This window comes from Taudactylus pleione, unplaced genomic scaffold, assembly GCF_031769625.1.
Source record: "Taudactylus pleione unplaced genomic scaffold, aTauple2 ptg000425l, whole genome shotgun sequence".
In the NCBI taxonomy this organism is placed as follows: domain Eukaryota; kingdom Metazoa; phylum Chordata; class Amphibia; order Anura; family Myobatrachidae; genus Taudactylus; species Taudactylus pleione.
This window is the reverse complement of record NW_028284827.1, coordinates 136,078-155,316: the sequence shown is the minus strand read 5'-3', so window position 1 is coordinate 155,316 and position 19,239 is coordinate 136,078. Positions and strand designations below refer to the sequence as shown.

General features: G+C 48.8%; 1 protein-coding gene across 2 annotated transcripts in view; it reads right to left on the bottom strand.

Annotated features, from left to right (window-relative positions):
• SORCS3 (sortilin related VPS10 domain containing receptor 3) overlaps nucleotides 1-19,239 on the bottom strand; it is a 648,995-nt gene that overhangs the window by 538,020 nt on the left and 91,736 nt on the right. For both annotated transcript variants that reach the window (XM_088447257.1, XM_088447258.1), the window contains exon 2: nucleotides 13,428-13,501. In XM_088447257.1, the coding sequence (XP_088303383.1) occupies nucleotides 13,428-13,501 (74 nt within the window). The remainder of the gene's footprint in view (nucleotides 1-13,427; nucleotides 13,502-19,239) is intronic.

Genomic DNA, 19,239 nt, shown 5'->3' with positions numbered 1-19,239 from the left:
AAAGTCCTGTGCTGTAGATTCCATCAGTTGAGTGAAATGCTAAAACTATCGGCTGAAAGGGGAAATAATTGTGTCGTTTTTCATCTGTTTAAAAGTAGTAAGAAAAAAAAAAAAAAAGGAAATCACTTCCCCCCCCACCCCAAAAACATAACACGGTTGGTGGACGGCTGTTATTTGTGCCCCGATCTCAGCCTCACCTCATTTACACCCTGTTTAATGCAAGCGATCTTTATTTTTTTTAAAGAGAGCTAAATTATTTAGAAAGGTCCCTTACATTTGTGTTCCTTAATTAACACAAAATATGTGTTAGCAAGATGCTCGGTAGCCAGAAGAAATGAAACCAATTTAAAGTTCTGTTGATATCAATAAAATCTGTTTTAGTGCAGCGAAAAGAACTCTGCCATGAGGAGGATAAATAGTCTGGAGCCCTCTCCTGAGCTATGGGCAGGAAATATGGCAGACCAAGGATACGCCAGGGGCCCCATCCACTCCCTTGTATCATCCAATCATCAAGCAGGGAAACGTACAGTACACTCCGCAGAGAAGACTGACCGCGGTCCTGGAAAGGACTGTAGGGCATAGATCATCGCCTCTGTCTTCTTTTTCCAGGGTCACACTCTGCTTGTTTTATATTCCTGTGAAATGTTGAGCTGACCAGCGCTGAAGTAGTGCCCCACTACACACAGCTCATCCACACTGCACAGAGCCCACTGCTAGCTACGTTGAGAGGACCCCACCCTAGTAGCTTGGCCGCGCATTTATCCTCATTGCACAGGAACCTCCACAGCAGCCCACACATGCCTACTCTCTTGGAAATCTTGGGAGGCTCCTGATTTTTTGGGTCACCCCCTCACACCCAAGGTATAGTAGGCAGTTCTCCCGCATATCTCCCGACTAGTGAAGTGGGCAGAATCGCGGGTCCCTGTGTAGGGGGTGGGGCTTAATTACGCGATTCTGCAAGAGTTATGTCTTTGGCTCTTCCCCTATTCAAATCTGTGCTAATCGAGGGGTGGGGCTCAAGGACGCGGACCCTGGGGCTTATCTATAATGGGTACAGGGTGTGCGGTACACACGGGTCCCCGTTTCCAGGGGGGCCCGCACCGCACACCCTACACTCATATTACTTAAAACTTACCTCTCCGAGTTCCCGCCCCCCCGGGTGTCAGCGCTGTACAAAAAGCTGGAAAAATGGCCACCACTGCCTTTTTTACCGGCGTTTTGCGCATGCGCAGTAGACCCCGGGAACACTCTAGTCTACTAATGCTCCGGTGGCTGGCCAGCCGCAGTAGTCGGCTGCCGGCCGCCGGGAAGAGTGGAGGGGTCCCCGGACGAGGAATGCACACGGGCCCCCTCCTCTTTAAAGATGCCCCTGTGCGGACCGCCATGTCCTGCCACCCGTTGCCACCCAGCTGCTTCTCCTCTATGGACTTCTCCCAGGGAGCAGAAGAAAATAGTCAGCAAGAATGCAGCAGCCCTCACCTAGCATACTCTGTCTAAAGGCAGTGAAACAGCCGGGGACGTGCACTCAGGGTAGACAGGGGAGGCAGAGCCTCCCTTGTCATACTCTATCCCCTATCATACTCCCTGTCATGCTCCTGAGGCTTGTGTGTGCCTCCCCAGCCATTCACCTCACCGCACGTCACTGGAAACAGCAATATGGTAGACAATAGCTCTGAGCTTTGAACACCTCCCAGATGATTCTGATGCAGGAAGAACCTACAGTATGATTTTCTCCAGCCAAATTTTGGGTGGAAGTGCCGGCCACTCAGGCTCGGACTGGGCCACCGGGGATTCAAGGAATTCCCCGGTGGGCCCTCGGCGATATATAGCCACGCCCTCTATTGCTGGAGGGTGGGGATGAGCGCATGTCTCGGTTCGCCCAGGTGCTCCATCCCCCGGCAGGCGCACTCATACACCGGGCATAGTACATTATTAATAAATGGGGGCGCAGTAGAGGACTCCTCTGTGCTGTGTGACGTTACGACACGTGATGTCGCACAAGCGCCACCACACCACCGTGGCCAACAGGAACTGCATCCAAACTCCGTGAAGGCGGCTCGGGGGAGCGTGCTGTCATCAGAGATGACCTGCTGGCTGCTGCTGTTAATCGTGGATGACCGGGGCGCCATGATCTGCAGCCTGTCTCAGTGCAGTGCCGCTATATAAAGGTATGCTCCTGTGTGCGCTGACACTGGCCGAATATTTTAATAATGATATTGTTTGATAATGTGACATTTCTGTTTCTGGAAGGTACCGGCGGGTACCGAAACAGCTGTCGGGCCGGGCCGTACACACTGATGCCGCAGCGATGGTTCATCTTACATGATGAGTAATACGATGATTTTATGGCACTAATGCACTTTATTTTTGTGAACAGACATTGGACCTCTGAATGAGGGTGGCCGCTTTTTTTTTTTTTTGAAAGGCGGCCTCCTGGCCGCTCGCTAAGCTGTGGGTTACCACCCACAGCTTTAGCGAGTGACTAGGTGATGGTCGCGATGGTAGAGACCATCGCGACCATCGGGGCTTGTGACGAGACCCTTGTGGTAGGGTCTCATCTACCGCAAGCCCCAGGTAGCTTCCTGCTCTAACAGAGCAGGAAGCTCCCTGCTGACATCACTGGTGATGTCAGTAGGGCCACCTACAAACGGCAGGCGTTCCTTCAGGTACGGCTCCGTTTGTCCGGCCACTCCCCCCCACCCCGCCTACAAAACATCGACAGCTGCCCCTTTTGCAGCGAGCCCCGGAGCAAGTGCGTTTGTCACTCGCTCCGGGGCTTGCGCACGTGCGAGCGCAGGTCCTCACCATCGACCCGGTTGCGAGCGCACAGTTTTTGTATATATATTTATATATATATATATAATCAAATTTATTCTGAAATTAGGAGTGATGACATACTGTACCTGTTTAAAATTAGTGGGTCCCAGGGGATGGGCTCTACAGCCAATTATTATCTATCTGTAACCGTGGCCAATCGCTACCTTCCTATAACCGTGGCCAATCACTACCTACCTGTGACCACGGCCATTCGCTACCTTCCTGTAACCATTGCCAATCGCTACCTTCCTGTGACCACGACCAATCGCTACCTTCCTGTGACCACAGCCAATCGCTACCTTCCTGTGACCACGGCCAATCGCTACCTTCCTGTTACCGTGGCCAATCGCTACCTTCCTGTTACCGTGGCCAATCGCTACCTTCCTGTTACCGTGGCCAATCACTGCCTGCTTTCGCTGCATATTCCACGTGGGGAGACCATGGAAGCGCTGTTCTGAGGTGCATTGAGGGCGCAAACCTTTTTAGTTATTACACTTAAACTGACATTCCAATGGGACCCAGAAACAGTGTTATAGGACCCCATGTGATGATCACTGGCACTCACATAGTTTTTTGGCTCAGCGCAATATTGATTACGCCCACATCCCTCCCCCTTCCCCTGCAGCCAAGTCGGTCCAATCCTCTCTTTTTGGATGACCACTCTCCTTCTAGCTACTGGCCACGCCCCATAGTGGGCCTCTGTGATTGCATTTCCCTGGTGGGCCCTTCATGCCACAGTCCGACACTGCGGACATTGTAGGATGGGCACCCTGCTCTGTCAGGCACTGCTGCCAGACCCGGTGCTTGAGGGTGTCTTATGAGGTCAGATTACAACTGATGAAGGTCTGGGCATTTCCCAGATGTCAAAGGGCCTGATGCAGCAAGGAATGCAGTTGCTAGTACGCACGCAAATGGCCGATTGTGGCGTACAGCGCAGGCGTATGCATCGCAGTGTGCATGCACAAACTCACGCAGACCCATGGCGGAGTGATTGACAGGCAGCGCCGTTTGTGGGTATTAATGGGGGGGGGGTTTGGCCGTATGCAGGTGAGCCAGTGCATTCAGACGCTGTGGCAGGGGCGTGCATAAATTATCCACTGCGATGCCATACCAGCCTGAGGCCTGATAGTGTGCGTGGAAGTTAGCAATTCCTGAGTAAGGTCAGAGCCTGTGTAAGTGTGTGTGAGGCTGTGATGGTACTCACTGTTACTGATGGTTTTGCAGTCTTGCTAAACATTACGTATGTGTGTAAGGTAAAGTGGGCATCCTTATGTAGTGCGTGGCGGCATTGCGATCGCAATGAATTAGCATACTATCGCAGTTGAACTGCGTGCGTACTCGCTATTGTAATCGTAGTTGCGTTCCATAGTGAATCAGGCCCAAAGTACAGTGACGGCATCTACCATTACATTTACATATTGGCATCCCATAACTTTTGGCACTTCAGTGTACAGTATATATATAGCGAGAGAGTCTGCTATCACATTTTGTTTGTTTGTTTAACAGTATTTGGTTTTAACTAATGTATTTATTTTTTTCTTCCCTTTATGATAGGGTCGAGCCTTTCCTGTTGGCAGTGCCCAGTGTTGCCATGTCCATGTCTATGTGCCAGTAAAACAGTATCGGATGTAATATACATAACGGGAACAGTCAGAGTTAGTCACGTTTACCACTGCCAGTTCTCTAGTCAGAGTTTGGCCACATTGATTGGCATTCCCAATTGTCCTGTCTCCATTGGTGAGCGCCGCGATCTGTTATTATCATAACTCCGGGCTGCAGCATAACTTATTTTGGCTGTGACGCCTGGCACCGAGGTGTTAGTGCATTGCCAGAAACACAATACTGTAAGCCTGTGCTCCTGTAAGTGCTATAAATTGCATATTTTAACACTTGCTCCCTACCATAATCATGAATAAATATATAGAAGAGGATTCCTCTGCCACGTACCATTTGTCTGACATCTTTGGATGCTGATGTAACTTGTGTTTGTTCTAAGGGCTTGATTCAGAGGTGCTAGCCATTTGCGAGCGCTCGCTCTGAATCAGGGCAGATTTAAAAAAAAAAAAATCTGCCTCCAGGCCGCTCGCATAGCTGTGGGTGACCACCCATAGCTTTTGCAAGCGGCCTGGCGATGGTCGCGATTATCGCGACCATCAGGCTTGCGATGAGACCCTTGTGGTCTCGGATCCCGCAAGCCCGAGTGAACTTCCTGATGATGTCAGTAGGGCCACCCACAAATGGCAGGCATTCCTAAGGGAACGCCTCTGTTTGTCCAGCCACCCCCCTTTACTGTGGCATAATGTATATGGGACATTAATGTGGCATAAATGTGTAAGGGGCCTTACTGTGGCATAATGTAAAGGGGGCATTACTGTGGCATAATGTATATGGGGAATTACTGTGGCATAATGTATAAGGGGCATTACTGTGACATAATGTGTTGTAAGGGGCATTAATGTGGCATAATGTGTAAGGGGCCTTACAGTGGCATAATGTAAAGGGGGCATTACTATGGCATAATGTATATGGGGAAGTACTGTGGCATAAATATATAAGAGACATTACTGCGGCATAATGTATAAGGTACATTAATGTGGTTTAATAAATAAGGGGCATTACTGTGGCTTAATGTATAAGGGGCATTACAATGGCATAATGTGTTGTAAGGAGCATTACTGTGGCATAATGTGTTGTAATTGGCATTATTGTGTTGCATAATGTGTTGTAAGGGGCATTACTGTGTTGCATAATGTGTTGTAAGGGACATTACTGTGTTGCATAATGTGTTATAAGGGACATTACTGTGGCATAATGTGTTATAAGGGACATTACTGTATAATAATGTGTTATAATGGACATTTCTGTGGCATAATAAAATGTGAAAAAAATACCTAGGGAGGCCCTGGAGACCTGGAGGTGGCGTTATCCAGGGTCTCCCCCGATTACTGGACTCCTGCTCCACTCGGGGAGAGCAGAGCCGGGAGTCGGTCCCAGTAATCAGCTGTGTAGTCTAAACAGACCGCAAGCTGATTATTGTAAGAAATAAATAGTAAAAAAAATAATTTACTTACCTGACTCCAGGGACCGGTGATCGGGGCTCCGGGTGATGTCCTCCCTCCGGTCAGCTGGTCTCCCATAGTACACTGCGACCCAGTCATCAGGTGATCAAGTCCAAGTGCAGTATGGGATATCAGCTGACCAGAGGCATGGAAGACATCACCGGAGCACCGATGACTGCAGGTAAGTGCTATTAAGGGAGGGGGGGTTGTGGGGGGTGGGGCTTAATGATGGGGCGGGGCTTAGCGCCGGGGGGGTAGCAGCGGCGGCCGGTCGGCGCATACGTGGCCACTTTGTCTCAGTTTTTTTTGCGAAAATCCCGTGACTAGTGTGCAGATGGGATTCGCAGGGACTGAGCTTTTTCACAAGCTCTGTCCCTGCAAGGGATTTGTAGTAAATCCCTGTGATATTGCCTGAATTCGCAATGCGAATTCAGTCATTAATATCACACTACAATCTGAATTCAATATGCGGATTGTACTAAATAGAGCCCAATGTGTTATAAGGGACATTACTGTGTCACAAAAACACACACCCTTTTCGTCCTCTAAGTTGTATTTTTTTTGGGGGGTGCCAAATTATGGCCTTGCCCCGGGTGACAAAAAATCATAGTTTCGGCCCTGATTAGAGGATCACATCCATTGCCCTCAGGTGAATATTATTGGCTTGGACACCACATAATGGGGGTCATTCAGACCCGGTCGCAAGCGCTGAGCGCTCACAACCGGGTCGATGTTCCCCCACTGGGCATGCGCACGTCGGAGCCGGCTCCGACATGCGCATGTGCGAGACCCGGCTAGCGACGAGCGGTCAGTCGCCAGGGGTCTCGCACCAAAGGGGACGAGCTGTCGATGGTGAGTGACAGCTCGCCCCGTTTGGGAGGCGGGCAGGGGGCGTGGCTGGCCAAACGGAGGCTGGCCAAACGCTTGCCGTTTGGGGGCGGCCCCACTGACATCAGCAGTGATGTCAGTGGGGAGCTTCCTGCTCGATCAGAGCAAGAAGCTCCCTGGGGCTTGCGAGTGCCGAGACCCAACCTTAGGGTCTTGTCGCAAGCCCCGATGGTCGGGCTGGTCTTGACCATTGCGACCATCACCCTGATCAGTCGCTAGAGCTGTGGGTGGTAGACGGGTGGGAGACGGCACTACAAGATGCAACCGGCCACCCTCATTCAGAGCGACCGCTTGCATCTAACGACCGCCTCTGAATGAGGTAGAATGTCTCAGTAAAACTGATTATACACAAGACAAGTCAAGGTCAAAAAATTGCTTGAGAAAATATTCACCTCGTTCTACATTTGGCAGTAAAATGTTGCACATTGTTCTAAGTGAAGTTGGTCTTATATGTTCCCAGTCCTAACCCAGCCCCACCGCATTGCAAAATTAACTAACCACCATTGTCTCAGCTATACATGTAGACTGCAATCTTCATGAATTGCAAATACACAAATACAGTGTGGAAAGCTATACCGCAGAATGGTGAAAGAAAGCCGAAACTTAAAGATTGCATGGTTGGAACACTGAACCTCTGCTATGGAAATCAACAGGTTGTATGGCTGGAACAGCTCCCCTCTGCCATGGAACCTGAAGGGTAGTATGGCTAAAATATTGTCCCTCTACCATGGAACTTGAAGATTGCACAGTATGGCTGGAGTATCGCACCTTTGTATTGCTAGAATATCACAACTCTACCAGGGAACTGGAATGTTGTATGGCTGGAATATCGCACTTTTACCATGGAACCCAGGGATGTATGGCTGGATTATCACACTTTTGCCATGGAAACCAGAGATGTATGGCTGGAATATCACACTTTTACCGTGGAACCCAGGGATGTATGGCTGGAATCTTACACTTTTACCGTGGAACCCAGGGATGTATGGCTGGAATATCATACTTTTGCCATGGAAACCAGAGATGTATGGCTGGAATATCACACTTTTGCCATGGAACCCAGGGATGTATGGCTGGAATATCACACTTTTGCAGTGGAACCCAGGGATGTATGGCTGGAATATCACACTTTTGCCGTGGAACCCAGGGATGTATGGCTGGAATATCACACTTTTGCCGTGGAACCCAGGGATGTATGGATGGAATATAAGACTCTACCAGGGAACTGGAATGTTGTATGGCTGTAATATCACACTTTTGCTGTGGAACCCAGGGATGTATGGCTGGAATATCACACTTTTGCCGTGAAAACCAGGGATGTATGGCTGGAATATCACACTTTTGCTGTGGAACCCAGGGATGTATGGCTGGAATATCACACTTTTGCTGTGGAACCCAGGGATGTATTGCTGGAATATCACACTTTTGCCGTGGAAACCAGGGATGTATGGCTGGAACATCACACTTTTGCTGTGGAACCCAGGGATGTATAGCTGGAATATCACACTTTTGCTGTGGAACCCAGGGATGTATGGCTGGAATATCACACTATTGTTGTGGAACCCAAGGATGTATGGCTGGAATATAAGACTCTACCAGGGAACTTGAATGTTGTGTGGCTGGAATATCGCACTTTTGCTGTGGAACCCAGGGATGTATGGCTGGAATATCACACTTTTGCCATGGAAACCAGGGATGTATGGCTGGAATATCACACTTTTGCTGTGGAACCCAGGGATGTATGGCTGGAATATCACACTTTTGCAGTGGAAACCAGGGATGTATGGCTGGAATATCACACTTTTGCCGTGGAACCCAGGGATGTATGGCTGGAATATAAGACTCTACCAGGGAACTGGAATGTTGTATGGCTGGAATATCACACTTTTGCCGTGGAAACCAGGGATGTATGGCTGGAATATCACACTTTTGCCGTGGAAACCAGGGATGTATGGCTGGAATATCACACTTTTGCTGTGGAACCCAGGGATGTATGGCTGGAATATCACACTTTTGCCGTGGAACCCAGGGATGTATGGCTGGAATATCACACTTTTGCCGTGGAAACCAGGTATGTATGGCTGGAATATCACACTTTTGCTGTGGAACCCAGGGATGTATGGCTGGAATATCACACTTTTGCTGTGGAACCCAGGGATGTATGGCTGGAATATAAGACTCTACCAGGGAACTTGAATGTTGTGTGGCTGGAATATCGCACTTTTGCTGTGGAACCCAGGAGTGTATGGCTGGAATATAAGATGCTACCAGGGAACTTGATCGTTGTATGACTGGAATATCGCACTTTTGCTGCATGAAATTTTCTCTCTAAATACAAATTACCTTTTATATATTTCATGCAAAATCCAGAAATGATTTTAGATGACTCAGGATAGGATTACTCTGCCATTGTCGCTCATACTCAGTCCTTGAAGACGCCAACATGTGACTTTATAGATTTAGACAGAGCTGCCGGTAACTGCAATTAATTGATTCACTTGAGAATTATATAGGAAAAATGTCAACTTTTAACTTAAAGCCTATCCATGATGTAGACACGGCGGAGGCAGCCATTAGTTAATTCACTAGGCGCAAGTCACATGACTGAGGCATGAGGAAGACAACAACCAGGAGGAACAGGCCTGGACGTCACGTGAGTTCGGATCACCTCTTTAAAATATATATAAATCGATTAAAAAGATTATTAAAGAAGTTTGTTGATCGCACTAAGCGGCATTGGCAGTCGCTTTGCAGCGCGTTCCCTCTTACAGATTACATTCATTAAATTAAAATCCAATAGCAAAGTTTATGTAGCTGCCATAATGTACAGAGTAGAGTATATCACTGTGAAAATGAATCAGCCATTAACGTGTTATCATCTAGAAAGGGAGAGGGTGCTAAAGACAGATACACCCATCAGTAATGAGCCTGACTGCTACTTAAAACAGCATTAATACTGGGCAAGACTTCAATTAACTATAACTTTCCTGAGGACGGTTCTAGGATCCAGGGATCGCTGTGTAGGCGCAGTGACGTTGGCTGTATAAATCTGCTAAAAGCAGATCAGTTAAGGAGCCCCATACATTTAATTTCCGTCACGGCCATTACAAGATTAACGTGTCGCGGATTTCCATGACATTACGGGAAGGAGAGAAGAAGTAAGAGGTTTCATTCGGGCTACAGTATATAGATTTTCCTTTCTGACAATCACCTGGGAAAGAAACGTCTTTTAATCCAACTTAATGTGCTTTATTCTTTGCGTGGATGACACAGGAAGGTGCCCGGCGGAGTTGTTTGAATGTCGGCACTGCGGCACAGTGTCCAGAAACGATTAGCTTGCTGCGCTAGACTCATGCTGCTTTCTGCGTGCAGACTGGGGGCCGCACGGAACGCCGATGATCGCGTAGCTGAGCGATATTTTGCTACTGTGCGTGCGTGAAAAGTCTTGAAAATGACTGCGGGGCATGTGTTATACAGAGCGTACACAGGGCCTAATTCAGACCCGCTCGCGAGCACTGAGCGCTCGCTAGCGGGTCAATGGTGCCCTAATGCGCATGCGCACGACGGAGGGAGCTCCGTCGTGCGCATGCGCGAGACCCGCATAGCGACAGCCAAGCTGTCGCTATGGGTCTCGCACCAAAGGTGGGCGTGCCGGGGGCGTTGCTGCCCAGACGGAGACGTTCCCATGGGAACGCCTTCCGTCTGGAGCCGGCCCCACTGACATCACAAGTGATGTCAGTGGGAGTAATTTTGGTTCTGATAGGGCCAAAAGCACTCCAGGGCTTGCGGCAGCGAGCCCCTACCGCAGGGTCTCGTCGCAAGCCCGATCGTCGCGATGGTCTTGACCGTCGCGACCATCTTTTTGGCCGCTCGCATAAGCTGTGGGTGGTCACACACAGCTTTGTGAGCGGCCAGGAGGCCGCTCCATTTTTAGGTAGGAGGGCCCTGATTCAGAGCGAGCGCACTGGTCAGAGCGTCCGGCTCTGAATCAGGCCCACAGAGCGGCTAATAGGATTGCGCAAAAAGTACAAATTGGCACGATAAGACGTTTTTCACAGAAATGAGGCTTATCGCAGATAATTGAATTCTCCTCTTAGCACCATTTTTATTATAGTGCTCCTGCCATATAACTTTCCACTGAATGGGTCTCATTAATGGCAATGGGTGTTTCATCATCATCAACATTACTACTGATTTTCCCATTTCCTTTGGAAACGGAATTTGGGGTGGGAGGATTTTTTACTTTTTGTAACTCTCCAATCACAGTGGAATGTACCAAATACAATTTCTGGGTCTCAAACAACAACAACAGTTAAAAACGGCTGTATAACATTGTCCCAGATGGATATCGAGTGTGCATAGACCCTGCTCCAGGGATTGTGGTAAAAGCTTAGCTGAACTCCTCTGATATCTAGCTAAGATATTGGGGGAATGAAATTAGATTGGGTAGGGGGCGTGGCCTCGTGGCCAAACCGCCATTTTCGTAATATCGGGGATCCGGAGATGCGGACTGCCCCCGGGCACCAGCCTGTGTGCAGTGCCGGCTCCCTCACTGTCAGGAGCCGAGTGCAGCACCCGGCTAATGTCACTGAAGAGGGGTCGGCTTTTTGGTGTCACCCCTGGCCCGCATCCCACGCACCTCCCTTGTGACGCCACTTCCGAGCTCCTGTAGCTAATGAGACGGAGGGTGAAATTTGGATGGAGACGTATACAGTGTCAGACTGGGACATAAAGGGCTCACCAGGGAATACAGTGGTAGGGGTCCCAGCTTAAGGGGCATGGCCAGTCATCAGAGGGGGTGTGGCCAGCCAGCACAGAGAGACTTGGCCAACCACTAATGAGGATACACAAATAACAGGGCTACGCTTTATAAAGGAATGTACAGGGGTGTATCAGGACCACCCCTAGTGATTGGCAGAAGGAATAATATTGGTGTAGTTTGCATAGAAACAAAGCAATCACCCAAATACATCCATGATCCTGCTCCACCAAGTCACTGCGCCCTACAGGAGAGGGTGGGACCCAAAGGCTTTGGGGCCCACTGGTGATTTCTCCTGTACACCTATGGGCCACACATAATCCCAATTTGTGTACAAGAAAATGTGTTTGTTGGCTTATATGCATATTTGTACGGTGCGTCTCATAGCCATCATAATCATTATCATCAGGGAGCACTTGCTCCAGGCCATAACTGTTGCAAGAGATGCGTCTGGAAACGTGAGTGTTTATGTTTCTGCCCCAACTCAGCGCAGTCCACAGTTGCGTCACCATGTACTCACTAAACATTGCCTATACAAGAACGTCCCTTTCCAGCCCAGTTATCTCTGCTCAGACGCAAGATACGACTGAAATGTGTACATCTCCGCATCACGCATAGTGGTGTTTTCCGCGCTTGTTTCTGGAGCATGCACAATGTGAATAAAACCCATGATGTGCTCTGCAAACAGGCGCACGTTCAATTCTGCGCTGACCCCATGGAAGCTTATTCAGCAGTGCCCACCCGATTTCCCCGGGACTGCCGCCGCCTTACTGACATAATGTAACATTCAGAAAACTGGAGAGGCTCTGAAGCAACACCCACCTCTGGCACCCAAAAATGGGGCGTGGCCTAACGTAGAGGGGAGTGGCCTTGCAGGAAATCCCAATCGCTTCACTCCGGGAGCACACCCAGCATCCTCTGTGACAGGAGCCGGGTGCTGCAGGAGAATGTCACACTGCAGCACCCGGCAATTTTGGTATCACCCCCTCCGAGAGTGACACCCAGTGCGGCCCCATAGCGACGTCACTGATGAATACCACTAACCATTAATGTCACTGAGAGACCAGCCAAAGAACACTGGGCCTGATTCACAACCGATCACAACTGCGATTACGCACGCAGACGTCCGATTGCTGCGTTCTGTACATGTGTATGCCTCGCAATGCACATGCGCGAAGGTCTCACTGCGATCGGGACTGTGATCGCAGTCACTACGCAGACCCATCACAGAGTAATTGATAGGAAGTACCGTTTGGGGGTGTTGACCACCTGGTCGCAGACACTATGCAGACCCATCGCAGAGTGATTGACAGGAAGTACCATTTGGGGGTGATGACGGGGGGTGGTTTGTGAAACGCAGGCGTGCCAGTGCATTTGAACACCGTTACAGGGGCGTGCATAAATTAGCCACTGCGATGCCCTACGCAGCTTGTGTACTCACTGAGTGCGCTGAGGTTAGCAAATTCTGAGTAAGGTCAGACCTTGTGCAAGTGTACGTGAGGCTACGATGTTACTCCATGTTACTGATGCTTTCGCAGTCTTGCTAAGTATTACGGATGTGAGTAAGGGGAAGTGGGCGTCCTTACGTTGTGCTGCGACGGCATAAGATTGCAAATATTTGCATATTTTCGCAGTGGTACTGTGTGTGTAATCACAGCTGGGATCGCAATATCGATTCGTAATGAATCAACCCCACAGTCCTTACTGCCCTTTAGTGAGTCTCTCTTAGTTACTCAAATTAAATGGTTACTTAAATGGGCAGGAGACTTGTACCTGATAATCCTGCAACAGTGATACTTGTAATGCAATGCCACACAATGGGGTTTATTATAATTGTATTACAATACTTTGAAGTACACGTATGTTGGTACAGGTTAAGATTAAAAAAGTTGATAATGACTTACCAATAGAATCTGTTAGGTGTTATCCTCTCGTGCATCAGGTGCCATCTCCTTCCAAAGTCCATGGAGCTGTATAGCTGGAAGAAGGAGAACAAGGAGGTGAAATACACAATCACTCACACAGTGTGACAGGGGCAGTGACAGGATGCGAGGAGGGGAATGGAGGCATCAGGAGGCCACAGACTGAGAGATATATAGTGGGAGGAGCAGGGTCCCCAGCAGCACAGAGTATATCAGGAGATGAGTGATGTGTTAGTGAGGACAGGGCTGCATATGACAGAGGCAGTGACATGATGTGAGGAGGGGAATGGAGGCAGCAGGAGGACACAGACTGAGAGTTATATAGTGGAAGGAGCAGGGGCCCCAGCTGCACAGAGTATATCAGGAGATAAGTGATGTGTTAGTGAGGACAGGGCTGCATGTGACAGGGGCAGTGACATGATGTGAGGAGGGGAATGGTCACAGCAGTAATGCACAGACTAAGAGTCATGTAGTGGGAAGAGCAGGGTCCCCAGCAGCACAGAGTATATCAGGAGATGAGTGTTGTGTCAGTGAGGACAGGGCTGCATGTGACAGAGTCATATAGTGGAAGGAGCAGGGTCATCCAGCAGCACAGAGTATATCAGGAGATGAGACCTAACCCTTCATCTTTATCATATTAGCATACTTTTTGTACCCACCATCTGGGATAGTTTATATTATAGAATACAAAATATTCATTTTTCATTTGCAACATAAAAAATCTTGCCATTTGTTTAATTAATGTAAATTTATACTAATGTTTGATAAGTGCATCTGTTACTGTGTGGGCTGAAACAGTATTGAAGGGAACACAGCTTATCACTTCACTAGATGAGACAGCCATGGCTCAGCGTCAACTGAGAGCAGGAAGAGCTGTAAATAGGTTGTGGGTCCTGTGTAATCCGGGGTCACACTCAGGGCCCGATTCAAACCCGCCAGCTAGATGCGTTCGCATGCAGCCAAAGTATGCAAATCCCGCGATCGCTAGCAAGACATTAGCACGCCCACTATTTCTTGGCGTGTGATCGCGGTATGTATGTACTTTCCCATAGTAACACACGTCATCTCCAGGAAGTGTATGCAACAATCGATAACATCGATAACATCGGAGCCATACGCACTTGTGGCTGACTATACCCTACGCAAGCACTGCCAGTGCGGCTGTGTGTAATTCATCCATGTGACGTGTACTATGACGCTCCGTCTTAATTATGCACGCCTCTGAAAAACGCCGTTAGGACGCTCAGAGGCACCTGCGTTTTCATCGACCATCCCGTGTCACCGCCCATAAACGGCTCGTCCTGTCACTCATTCTAGCGAAGTCTCTATGCACAGCAAACGAACGCTTCCCGATCACATGGACTAGTTCTCACACTGCGACTCATACGCATGGGCACATTGCAAACATCGGCAGCTATGTGCGAACGCAGCCTAGCGAGCGGGTTCGAATCAGGTCCTCAGTCCGCATCTCCCACCCAGTGCATTGTGACTCTCTCCTCATCTCAGACTCCGCTCCTCCTCCTCTTCCTCAGCGATGAGTGGGATCTGTGATTGAGTAACTGGGGATCTCAGGTAGAGGAGTCACCTATTGGGGTATACAATTGGGAAGCCGGCTGCCTTAATACCAGCAGCCGGCTTCCCGACTGTCATATCCCGGCGAGGGATGAAATGCCGGGCGTCTAGATGTAGACGCCTGACATTTCCCCGACACCGGGAAACCGGCATCCCGATCGAAGGGATGCCAGGCGCCACGAGCGGACAGCCGCGGGGGAGAGGGTTAGGTTTAGGGCACCCGGGGGGGGATTTAGGATTAGGCACCCCCCAGGAGGGTTAGAGTTAGGATAGGGGGTGGGAGGGTTAGGCACTTAGAGGGGGGACTTAGGGTTAGGCAGCGGGGAAGGGGGGGGTTAGGCACTTAGAGGGGGGATTAGGGTTAGGCACTTGGGGGGGGAGGTTAGGGTTAGGCACCCCTTAGGAGGGTTAGGGGGTTAGGTTAGTTAGTACTTACCTATCCATGATCGGGTTTTCCAGCGCTGTCGGGCTTACGCTGCCGGGAACACTGTTGTTGTCGGCCAGGTGCTGCCGGGAATCGAACCGCCGGACATGTGGCCGGCAGTATTTCATACCGATTCCCCTATTGGTGGTCGTTGTGGTGAATATAGTGGGCTGCCTGCAAATGCCTAAAAAGGGTGCCCAAATCGTCTTCTGCTACTGTAATAATCCAGTCATGTCCCAATCCACTCAGCCTTGCGTCACCAACATGCACCAGCAGCAGCTCCTTTCCTAGACATAGCTACATGCCCATGACGCTTCTACCAGTCAGATCTGTTGCGTACGACCGCAGTGCTGCCGCCAAGTTAATACCCCATAAACGGAGACGGATGAGATCTCTCTGATTCAGAATCTGCCGGAGATATGGAAGAATGCGTAAATTCACTTCTGCGCAGTTTGCTAAAGTGCGCTATTTAAGAATCTGCGTCCGGGTGAGATTCAGGCCTCGGGGCTCTGAAATGATGAATCTTCCTATGATAGAAGAAGCGCAGTACAGTCACTATCACAGGCCTTGATCACTGAATGTGATGGACTGGTAAGACTCGGCACTGGGCACATTCCCGGCAGCCTTGCCCAGGCCGCAGATTGGAAACCCGGAGAAAACTAATGGTATTGAAGAGCGGAGTGCCCAGGATTGGAGTTGTGAGCCGGATAATCGCTCTGACACTTCTCACACTCCTAATTATGAGCATAACAGGGGAACTTGTACCTCAGCAGATCCTTCGCCCAGCTGTTCCTGCTCCACTCAGCCGAGACCAGTGACTTGCAGAGATAAAAATAACATTTCACAAAGCGTACGGGGAAGAGAGAGTAGCGATCATTTCATTCTTCCAGGAACGGCGCACAGAATAGGACAGCCAGCGCTTCCTGGCGCTTCAAGGTGTTTTTCCCAAAGACGACCTGTACTAGCGTATTTGTGTGCGGTGCCAGGGAGCTGTGACCAGATTGTCATCACAGAGCAGCTGTAACAGGGACACTATACTGCAACATGAATGGGGAAAAGAACCAAAGCCCTGGCTACTCTGAGATAGGACTATGTGAACTCTGAGGGGTAAATTTACTAAGCTCTAATGAATTCGAATGCGGATAAATCGCACGTTAAATGCATATTCGCAATTTACTAAATGCTAAAATCGTCCGAGTTTGTCCCATTCTAACCGGAAAAATTGGTTGAGAACATCTGAAACTCGGACGGTAACATGTTTTCAGACAAACAGACCATCGGTCCAACTCGGCAGCCTTTTGCCTGGAAATTTACTAAGGATTCAAATTTGTCATCGCGGCCAAAATACGGTACACATCGGCTGCAAAAGACGGTAAAATGAACCCAGATAGAAGTCTCAAATAAAACACCTTTTTTCGAGTTTGACATCTGAACATACTTAACCATAAATGACACCTCAAGTCTGTGGCCACTATAAGCCTGGGGTTAGGCACATGCAGACACTTCTCTCCTGTTACATAGAGAACCAAAGCATGGCAGAGCTTTCTGTGCTGGATGGAGATCGTTTGGGGGCTGTGAGATACCTGAGGCTCTGCCACCAGGCTGGAAGAAAGCGGAGTCATGAAAGTGATCATGGTCAGCATTGGCCGATGGCGAAGTCATACATGCCGTGGCGTGACTCTGTAGCGCAGGGCATCTTTTTTGCCTTCAAATGCGTAATAGCACAAGCAGCTTCTGCTGTTGAAAATTATACGCAGCAGTTGCCTATGTTTTGTGTTGCTCACAGAATATTTATTATTTATTTATTAACAGTTTCTTATATAGCGCAACAAATTCCGTTGCGCTTCACAATCTGAATTAACATTATACTGGGTTGTAAAAGACATTCATACATACATAAAAGACATACATACATACATACATACATACATACATAAAATACATACATACATACATAAAAGACATACATACATACATACATACATACATACATAAAATACATACATACATACATAAAAGACATACATACATACATACATACATACATACATAAAATACATACATACATACATAAAAGACATACATACATACATACATACATACATAAGGGTAAGAGAACATAGGAATGCTGCATCATTTTATACAGCAGAAGCTGCTTGTGCTACCTATTCGCATCACAGTGCCAAAAAGAGGCATTTGAAGGAAAAAAAAATCACACGAAAAGACGCCCGGCTTATGAGTAGCGCGACTTGTAAGCGCGCTGAGGATAGATGTATGTGAACACATCTGTAAGTGGGATCGGTAGGAATGACCGCCGGACAGTTACTAACGCACTATGGCCCTCATTCAGAGCCGTACGCTCTGAGCAGAGCGCACGCTCTGAATGAGGGCCGGGCTCCATTTTCATGGAGCGTCCTCCACACCCACAGGCTATACGAGCGTGCATTGTGATGGCCGCGATGGTCTCGACCATCGCGACCATCGAAATTGCGAGCCGGAGCCTGCGGTTGAGGTTTTCAACCGCAAGCTCCGGAGTGATTTTGGCTCTATCAGAGCCAAAATCACTCCCACTGACATCACTAGTGATGTCAGTGGGCCGGCTTCTGACGGGAGGCGTTCCCGTGGGAACGCCCCCGTCAGGGAGGCACGCCCCCGGCACGCCCACCAAAGGGGGCGTGCTGTCAATCAACATTGACAGCACGCCCCCTTTGATCGGACTCAAAGAGCGAAGGACTTTCCTTCGCTCGTCGCGTCTGGCGCATGCGCACGACGGTGCTCCCTCTGTCGTGCGCATGCTCAGTCCATAACATCGACCCACTTGCGAGCGGACAGCCGCTCGCGAGTGGGTCTGAATCAGGCCCAATATGGTTACTCTCACCATCAGTTACTAACCCGCTATATGATTACTCTCACCATCAGTTACTAACCCGCTATATGGTTACTCTCACCATCAGTTACTAACCCGCTATATGGTTACTCTCACCATCAGTTACTAACCCGCTCTATGGTTACTCTCACCATCAGTTACTAACCCGCTATATGATTACTCTCACCATCAGTTACTAACCCGCTATATGATTACTCTCACCATCAGTTACTAACCCGCTATATGATTACTCTCACCATCAGTTACTAACCCGCTATATGATTACTCTCACCATCAGTTACTAACCCGCTATATGATTACTCTCACCATCAGTTACTCACCCGCTATATGATTACTCTCATCATCAGTTACTAACCCGCTGTATGATTACTCTCACCATCAGTTACTAACCCGCTGTATGATTACTCTCACCATCAGTTACTAACCCGCTATATGGTTACTCTCACCATCAGTTACTAACCCGCTATATGGTTACTCTCACCATCAGTTACTAACCCGCTATATGATTACTCTCACCATCAGTTACTAACCCGCTATATGATTACTCTCACCATCAGTTACTAACCCGCAATATGATTACTCTCACCATCAGTTACTAACCCGCTATATGGTTACTCTCACCATCAGTTACTAACCCGCTATATGGTTACTCTCACCATCAGTTACTAACCCGCTATATGGTTACTCTCACCATCAGTTACTAACCTGTAATATGGTTACTCTCACCATCAGTTACTAACCCGCTATATGGCTACTCTCACCATCAGTTACTAACTCGCTATATGGTTACTCTCACCATCAGTTACTAACCCACTATATGGTTACTCTCACCATCAGTTACTAACCCGCTATATGATTACTCTCACCATCAGTTACTAACCCGCTATATGGTTACTCTCACCATCAGTTAC